This window comes from Brassica oleracea, chromosome C9 (genome assembly GCF_000695525.1).
Source record: "Brassica oleracea var. oleracea cultivar TO1000 chromosome C9, BOL, whole genome shotgun sequence".
In the NCBI taxonomy this organism is placed as follows: Eukaryota; Viridiplantae; Streptophyta; class Magnoliopsida; order Brassicales; family Brassicaceae; genus Brassica; species Brassica oleracea.
The window spans coordinates 43,435,648-43,445,038 of NC_027756.1; the positions used below are offsets into that span (position 1 = coordinate 43,435,648).

Consider the following 9,391-nt stretch of genomic DNA (forward strand, 5'->3'; position numbering starts at 1 on the left):
AAATTTATATGAAATAAAAATTTATAAATGTCAAAATGCTAATTTTAAAATAATTTCAGTGTAAATATATTTTAGAATGAATAATAAAATTTTCTGTAGTTAAAATTGATATCAAATATATGATTAAATCAAAACATGGGTATATATGTAATTTGGTTATTAAACTCATTTGAATGATTCATCTAAATGGAGAAACAAACATAAAATTCATTCAAATGGTTCATTCAAATGACTCATCCAAATAGAGAAACAAACATGACCAAAAATTTGAATGGATCATTTAGATAGAGCACATAAATGGATCAGCTGAATGGATTCATCTAAATGAAGAAACAAATAGGGCCGAGGTGTACTATTTGACTTACTTTTGGTTTTTCTCTTCCATAAATACCCTTCTAGTGAACAAATTTGTACTAAATATCATGTTTACTTTTCAACCAAATTTCACATAGTCTGGTCAAGTTTAAAGTATAAAAGTGACCATAGTTACATTACTCCTCGGCTTGCAATAAATTGTTAGATTTATTTTAAAACGAATCGGACAGCTGGCATTACATCAAGTACAAACTTACTAAAAGTGATAACTTAGATGAAGTAATTGCTGGCTTTCTTTCTTGTTGTGGAAGAATACAATATATGTTCAGTGAAGGTGTGGTAAGGATTCGAAACCTAGATTCAACAGAAACTGGTATCTCTAAGTAATTTTGCTATTGGTCTCTGACAATTCCTTGTTCGGTGTGCAGGTCCGCGTGGTCAAGAGATGGAAAGTGTGGTTGGGCGAGTTGTGGTCAGCGGACATGTGTGCAGGGGAGGCCTGGCCAGGAGAGTTGTGTTGTGGAGAAGTGTGGTTGGGTGAAGTGTGGGTGGGCGAATCGTGGTCGGGTGAAAAATGTATCGGGTATGCGGAGGTCTGACACACTGGGTTGTATGCAGTGAGCCAGTGATCGGATCGCTGGTGATGATTTCGTCTGGGTGGTCAGGGTGGTAGAAGCACTTAGGACACCCTTATCGATGGTAGCTGAGAAGGTATTTAAAATTAAAAAGAAAGAAGAGAGAAGAAGAAAATGGTATCGCAGGCGAAGCTCAACAAAAAAGTAGGAGATACTCTTTTCATACGTTTGCTAATTATTTTACAACTAATAATATTAAAACAACTAGATACTCTTTCCCAAGATATATTACCCATTGGTCCATGCTCTTACATTATGTTTTTCAGTAATAAAAATTCTACTTACTAAATTAAGTTATACTCCCTCTGTTTCATTATAAGTTTCGTTTTAGGTTTCGGCACACGGATTAAGGAAACAATTAATTTTGTACATTTCCTATAAAAAAACACTATTACTTATACACCTAACCATATTTCAACCAATAGAAAAATAAATTTTGCATAAAATTAATAAATTTTGCTTTGAAAATCGAAAACGACACTTATTTTGTAACAAAAAAATTCTCTAAAACGACACTCAATATGAAACGGAGGGAGTATTGTTTTAAGCGGAGACATTACATATTTGTTAAACTAAGAAGAGTCATTGATCAGCCATTTTCTCCCGTTCCAAGAAATCAGCCATATCATATGCTCATTCCATTTACATTCCCTCCCAAAAACAAACTACAAATCTCTTGTTTATATTTCACTCACAGCAACTATATAAAAAAAAAATCCTAAGTGTTCTCCAATTCTCCATTCCCATAGCCATATAAGCCTAGTTTCCGAGATGAGAGAACACGTAGGTAAATCCTCTAAACTCTTCAATGGTTTCACGACTATAATGAGGAGATTCATATTCAAAGTTCTATGCGTCGGTCCAATCCCTAACCACATCTCATTCATCATGGATGGTAACCGCAGATTCGCCAAGAAACATAATCTTCAAGGCCTAGACGCAGGACACAGAGCCGGTTTCGTATCCGTAACCTATGTTCTTCAGTACTGCCAAGAGATTGGTGTGCCGTACGTCACACTCTACGCCTTTGGTATCGATAATTTCAAGAGAGAACCTGAAGAAGTCAAGTGTATGATGGATCTGATGCTTGAGAAAATCGAGCTCACAATCGATCAAGCTATCTCCGGGAATCTAAAGGATTTGAAAGTGATCTTTGCTGGTGATTTGAATTTGCTAAACGAGCGTCTTAAAGTCGCAGCTCAGAGCCTGATGGAACTCACTGAGCAGAATAGAGGTTTAGTGGCTGTGGTTATCGTTGCGTACAGCACAAGTCACGAGATTGTTCAGGCTATTAGAGAATCTTGTGTAAGGAAGTGTGTGGATGGAGATAGCCCTCTGGTTTTGGAGATGAGTGATGTTGAAGAGTGTATGTATACATCAATTGTTCCTGATCCGGATCTTGTAATAAGATCAGGAGGAATAGATCGGCTGAGTAACTTCATGACTTGGCAGAGTTCAAGGTCTCTTCTTCATACCACGGCAGCTCTTTGGCCGGAGTTAGGTCTTTGGCATTTGGTTTGGGCCATTCTTAAATTCCAGAGGATGCACGATTACTTGCAGAAGAAGCAAAAACTCGACTAGATAAAGTTAAATCCTAGTAGAATGAACTTGAGATTATAGGACACAATAAACATTTTAAATTAAGTATTAATAAAAAATTGTTTTTACAAAGTAGATGCATAAAACCAAAGTATATTAGTTCTTTAAAATTTGGAAAATTTAGATTAGTGTTTCATTACGCTTTGTCCATAACCCGTCCTGAGCCCTAGCATGAACTATTAATATCTACGTTGGAGTTACATGTTTCTTGTGGTACAAGAAAGGTTGAATATGAACAAGAAAACAAAACAGAAGAAAATCATTCTTATTAGGTATTGAATCCAAATAAAAACAAAAAGACACAGAACATCTCGATTTAACGATGCTTAAACACTACAATGTAAACACATTTCGATTAACAAAAAACAAACAGATCTTTGAACATTTAGTACTTAGCCACACCAGGACCAGGTTTGCCTTGGAACCTGCAGACATTACAGAGAGGTGAGAACAGAGAAGGAGTCTGATACTTGTCTTCTCCACCCATCATTGGCATAGGGACTCCAATCTTAACCGGACTAACGTATCCAGGCCGATATGTTTTTCCCAAAACACCCTCAACGAGATCACTCAAGCTAAAGAACTTGAACCGAGTCTCAAGATGAGCAAAGACATCACCTTCAGGCAACTGATAGTTATGAACTCTGTCTTCCTCTTTCCCTATTGGTCTAACCTTAATATCCATCTGAACAATCCCAGATACCGTGACTCTCACGTTATTCCTCACATCTGTTCTCTCAACAACAACTTCCCTTTCTTCAAGATTGATTCTCCACTCTGCTTCACCTCCTGTCGGAACTTCAACTTCTTCCCCGTTCCATCTCACGACAAGAGAGTCTACAGAGTCGTCCCAAGAGGAAACCTTCTTGGAAGCGATGACTAGGTTGTGAGTATCGAACATGACTGAGAAGGCTTGAACCCATGTGAAGTCTCTGGTTCTACCAGCAGGTCTTGTACCGATAAAATGTGCATTGATTTGAAGATTCTCGTCAGAGACGATGGCGAAGTTCCCGTCTTTGTTTCCGTGGAAGTAGAACATCGTTCCGTCTCCTCCTACAAATCTTGGATCGTAACATAAAGAACCATATCCATTGCAGTTTGCTATCCTCCCTGCTCAAACAACACAAACCAATCAAGATGTGTTAGGAATCTCACATCCATAAGAGTTACAAAATACATTTTGGGACACTTACATTTGCATGTGACTTCACATTTGCTGCTACAATCGATGAAACAGGCTTTTTCCTTCTTGTTCATCTGAGGTTTCCTTTGGGGGCATTCCTTGGGACAAGTGAGGATCTTATCGTTACAGTATCCTCTGGCCAAGCATCGAACTCGCTCTTGGCCCGATCCAAGTGGAGACAACACCTTGTAGTTCGTTGAAGCTGCATCATAAGCACCTTTCTTCGCTGCTGAAACCGCGGAAACAGAGACAAGAACAATGAAAATCACTAGGACTCGTGACATGTTTCTTGTTCTTCAAGATGCTAACCTCTTGAGGAAAAAAAAGAGTATTTTGTTTTTTAGATTTATTTGTATTTTGATTTGAGAGAAGTGGAGGGTGTGTTCTTATAGAGAAGAGAGGCTGAAAGTAAGCAGCAGAGAGCGGCTTAATTAAAGGTCCTGATTTGATCAAACCACATGAAGAAACAGCTTCGACCTTTTGTTTATTAAATCCTTTGGGAGAACCACTACTCGATTCAAAACCTTGACCTGAATATTTAATTACTCGAGAAAAAGAAGAAGATAAGTTTGGCAACTACAAAGTGTGAATCCATTAGACCTTGTTTATATGAGGACGTACGGTTTGCTATTATTCATCATGAGATTTGGCGAACCATAAAATAAAAAAGGGTTGGTACTTGGTAGTTTAGAGAAATGTAACGTCAAAAAGTTGATGCATTTATAGAATGTTGTGTTAGTAGATAACTACAAGTAATATGATTTATTTTCAAGTCACTGAAACGCTTTAGAAACACACGTTTGAACTTGAAATGCGTCTACATCATTTTTTTCGTCGATGTATAGTTGTATACTTGTAGACAAAACAATACTAATATGTTATGGTGTTCGTGTAAATGTATAGGCGCATTTAACATTTTCAACATATCTGCGAGTCATGGATATACTATATATTTCGCCATAAAATCTATTCGTAGATCAAGGGGCTGAGAAGCTAGTGAGAGCCATTGAAGACGGATCTACACATGCAATTTATTCATGATGCCAAGAGTGGTTGCGGAGTAATCATCATTGCGGAGTTGACATTACATATTATTTCATTTGATTATAATTTTATAAGTAGATTGGTATTTGAAGTCATGTACTCATGTGACCTGTAACATAATTTAATTTACTTGGATCACATGAATATCTATGCCTAGAAAATTGCAACCTTTTTTTATTAGTACTGACTTATTTGATTATTTAAATCTGATTTTTGTTTTTGGTTTATAAGTTCAAACGAAACGAATAGTGTCCTTTAAGCATCTCCAGTTGTTCTTGAAAACCCCCAGAAATACACTTGCTTCCAAAGTGAAGAAGATACAAAAAAACTGGATCCAAGAAATACAATCTCATATTCAAATGTCTGAATATACACACAATATAGTTATTTTGTACTTATTATATATATTTAAACGTATTCGTATTGAAGCACACAACAAAGCAACAAGGGAAAATTCAGAAATCAAGGGTTTGCTTCTGGCGCAAGAAACGTCTTACATTTCTTAAACCCTCAAAAACACATCGGAAACTAGCCAAATATTTTCTTGGCTCTTTATTACATTACTTTTCATGAATATAAATATTTTTCAAACAAAACATATAAAATATGAATTTTGCATGAACTTAATAAAAATGATAGAAGTTTTCCATACTTATCTTTCTTCTCATTAGATATCAGCAGAGAGTGGTTGTTCTTGAGGCTTAAACCTGCAGAGTCTGCAAGTAGGTGAGAACAGAGAAGGCGTTTGGTACTTGTCTTCTCCTCCCATCACAGGCATTGGGACACCAGTCTTGGCCGTGCTAACGTAATCAGGACGGTAGGTTTTCCCCAAAACACCCTCAACGAGCTCGCTTAGGTCTAAGAACTTGAACTGAGTCTCAAGATGGGCAAAAGCATCATCCTGAGGCAACTGGTAGTTGTGAACTCTGTCTTCTTCTTTCCCTATAGGCCTCACTTTGATGTCCATCTGAACAAGACCAGAGACAAGTACTCTCACGCTGTTTCTCTCGTCGGTTCTTTCGATGACGATCTCTCTTTGTCCTGAATTTGCCCTCCATTCGGATTGTTCATCTTCAGGTAGTGTGATGAGTTGGTCGTTGTATCTGATGGTAAAGGCGTCGGTGTTTTCATCCCATTGAGTCACTTTATTGGCTGTGATCACGAGCTTGTGGCTTTCGAACATGACGTTTAGGGCTTGAACCCATGTGAAGTCTCTGGTTCTTCCAACGGGTCTTGTACCGATGAAATGAGCGTTGATATGGAGGTTGTTGTCTGAAACGATCGCAAAGTTTCCTCCTTTGGATCCATGGAAATAGAACATTCTACCGTCTCCTCCAACAAATCTAGGGTCGTAGCAGAGAGAACCGTAGCCGTTACAGTTAGTTTTTCTCCCTGTAAAAAAGAAGTTACTTGGTGTGTAAGCTAACCCCTTCCTTGTACCACAAGTAATCTATATTTATATATGTTCTTGTTACTTGTGTGAGAAGCAAAGGAGACTAATTGTAATAGAATGCACTTACATTTGCATGTAGCTTCGCATTTGCTGGTGCAATCAATGAAGCAACCTTTAGTGTTTCTGTTCTTGGTGGGCTTCCTCTTGGGACATTCACCAGGACAAACGAGAGTCTTGTAATAACATGCACCCCGACCTTGACACATGGCCTGCTCTTGTCCTGTAGGATATGGTGGAAGCATCCTGTATCTAGCAGCTGCTTCGCTCTGCTCCTTGTCCCTCTTCTCTTTCTCCTTCCTCTCTTTTTCCTTCTTCTCCTTTTCCTTCCTCTCCTTGTCCTTCTTTGCTTTTTCCTCCTTATCCTTCTTCTCTTTCTCCTTCCTTTCCTTGTCCTTCTTGTCCTTATCCTTCTTCTCCTTGTCCTTTGGGCCGTTACCGTTACCGTTACCGTTACCGTTACCTTTGCCTTTACCATCATAACCTCCGTTACCCTTGTCTACTTGTCCACCTTGCCCGTTGTTACCGTTGCCATTGCCGCCATCGCTGGCAGCAATGACAATGTCGGTCAAGAGGAGAAATGCGAAGAGAGCGACAAGCACATATGACTTTCTGTGCTCCATCTCTCAAATTTTAAGTCTTCTTCTTTTGGATTCTTCTTCTTGAGTTTCTTAAGATGTTTTTTTTTTGTGTGATGGAATGTTGTTGCAGGAAGAAGGGATTTTATAGAGTGAAGAGAGAATTGAGTTGACATTTTAAAACCTCATATGATAATATATCTCTTGCTTCATCTTAAGAAAGAAGCCGACTCCTTTGAGTTCATCTCAAGTCAAAAAGCCCTGCTTGATGAAAGCGTCAACATCAAAACTATTAGCTAGAAGATTAATTTAATTTTATCAAAAACTTACGTATTTATATGTTCACATTGTTCTTTACCCATTTCTTTAAGCTCCATGATCAAAACGTTATTTCAAATTACTGACATGCAAACTAGACTGACATTTTCTTTCCAAAACATCAAAAGAATCTGACACTTTTCTATAGTTTTTTTTTTATTTCTAGAGAAGTGAGTGTCTTCTCTCTAATTTTAGTTACTGACACTTACGTATTTATATGTTCACATTGTTTTTAACCCATTTCGGGTGAACTATCTATTTCATGAGCATCAGATCCCCACCTAACTATGACCCTAGGTCTGGGATTTCGGGTATTCGGATCGGTTCCGGGTAAGACCCGTTCGGGTCCGGATATTCGGTTATTTACAAATTGTATCCAATGAGTACTTGGAACAGTTCGGTTCGGTTTCGGATTGGTTTCCGGTCGGTTCCGGATCGGTTCCGGGTATTAAATTATTAAACCGAAACTAATATTTTTATTAATTTTATATTTTCTATTTTTATTTTTAATTTTTTTTTAAAAAAGTTTAACCCAAATCGGATATATATGTATAGCTTGAAAGTAATTACAATGAAATAGAAGTGGTGCAGTGGTAAAAGTTGATGTACTTTCAACTTTCCCACCCGGGTTCGAAACCCATGAGGCGCAAATCCATGTTTTTTAAACATTATTTCGGTTTAAACGGGTACCCGATCGGATCCGGATAAAAACCCGAACCGATCCGGTACCCGTGGATATTCATAAACATTACCCATCGGTTAAATATGCCTTATCTGAAACCGATCCGAACCGGTCCATTTCGGGTCGGATCCGGTTCGGTATTCGGTTCCGGTTAAAAAGTCCCAGGCCTATATGACCCCTTGCTAAAACTACATAAATTTAAAGTTGTAAACTTATTTCTCTCCAAATTATAAGTTTTAATCGGTTAACTATTAACCAACCAATTAAACCAATGATCTCAAACTAATTTTTTTATTAAAAAAAAACTGATTCACACACAAAAAAAAAAGCGATTCCCAAAATTTTTTTTATACCAACATTTGTACATTCTCCTTCGATCTCAATCACACGTATTAAAGTTGTGTACTTGTGTTTTCTAAACAAAGCATCACTACTTTCTTAAGCTCTGTGAACTGTGGGAGGAGGTGAGTTTGAAGGCGGTGGATGAGTGGCGAACTGCTACATGTGAGTTATTCCTCGCAGATTGTGGAGGAGGGCGAGTGGTGACTGTGAGACTAAGCAAAATTAAGAAGTCGTTGGTGTTGCCCGGAAGCTATGTCTGATCGGTATTGAGAGAGATATGGACACGATTTAGACAAACAATTTTTTGGCAATTTTAATTCAATTTTTTGATGAATCAGTTTAAAATAAAATAAAATTAAAAATAAGGTTTTCTTCGGTTAAATTAGTTTAAAATTGGTGGGTTAATAGTAAACCGATTAAAACCATTGGACAATTTAGTTTCGAACTATAGATTTGGGGAAAAATCAATTTACAACTTATAATTTGGAAAGAAATAAGTTGACAACTTTAAATTCATGGAGTTTTAACACGGGTCATAGTTTGGTGGAGATCTGATGCTATACGATAGTTTTTGTGGGAAATAGATCGTTCATCCACCCATTTCTTTAAGCTTCATGATCAAAACGTTATTTCATATTTATTCACTTTTCCTGATAAAATTTATAAATTGATCCACTATAATAAGGTTGGTAACAATCCAAAATTCATTTCTATTATGTGTTACTTTTGTTTAAAATTCAACATTTTCACTGTTTTTTGTTCAAAATTTTCTTGCTAAGGTTACGACATCAATATATATATATACTAGGGTCGGCCCGCCCTACGAGCGGGATGTGTTACATTTATATTTTTCATTACGAATATATGATTGTTAATATGCAAATCCAATGGTAGAGTCCCCGGTTCCAGTCGTAAGCAAGGTGGACTCAACAGTTTCACTGGAGAATTCTTCAGAGTCAATATCATTAAAGGGAATCAGAATCAACAACTTAATTTAGTGCTACTTTTGGGGAGAATGCTTAGCCTTTTACATATCCATGATTCATACACATTAGCTATTTTACATGGACAAAGACTGGTGATTAGAGATAAGAACATTACAAAAAACGTTTAAAGAAAATCATAATGCCTCTCCTTGTCTTTAATGGTGATGTCAAAAATATTAGGAAAGTTTGTCCCAAACAATGCGGTTACAGCTTATAAATTAAAACCAATTGTCGAAAGGAATTGGAGAGCCTGCAAACG

The 9,391-nt window shown here is 37.2% G+C and overlaps 3 protein-coding genes across 3 annotated transcripts; 1 reads left to right on the forward strand and 2 right to left on the reverse strand.

The window, feature by feature from the left end:
* The first annotated feature begins 1,665 nt into the window (after positions 1–1,665).
* Positions 1,666–2,729, forward strand: LOC106317156 (dehydrodolichyl diphosphate synthase 7-like). Its single transcript, XM_013755013.1, has one exon. The coding sequence runs from the start codon at positions 1,722–1,724 to the stop codon at positions 2,529–2,531; it is 810 nt and encodes a 269-aa protein (XP_013610467.1). The 5' UTR covers positions 1,666–1,721; the 3' UTR covers positions 2,532–2,729.
* Positions 2,730–2,850: 121 nt separating this feature from the next.
* LOC106317124 lies at positions 2,851–4,068 on the reverse strand. Its single transcript, XM_013754982.1, has 2 exons — positions 3,743–4,068; positions 2,851–3,659 (listed from the first exon to the last, which is right to left on the reverse strand). The coding sequence occupies exons 1-2, from the start codon at positions 4,014–4,016 to the stop codon at positions 2,935–2,937; spliced, it is 999 nt and encodes a 332-aa protein (XP_013610436.1). The 5' UTR covers positions 4,017–4,068; the 3' UTR covers positions 2,851–2,934.
* Positions 4,069–5,230: 1,162 nt separating this feature from the next.
* Positions 5,231–6,905, reverse strand: LOC106316795. The gene is made up of 2 exons (XM_013754666.1): positions 6,297–6,905; positions 5,231–6,168 (listed from the first exon to the last, which is right to left on the reverse strand). The coding sequence occupies exons 1-2, from the start codon at positions 6,847–6,849 to the stop codon at positions 5,444–5,446; spliced, it is 1,278 nt and encodes a 425-aa protein (XP_013610120.1). The 5' UTR covers positions 6,850–6,905; the 3' UTR covers positions 5,231–5,443.
* Positions 6,906–9,391: the final 2,486 nt, after the last annotated feature.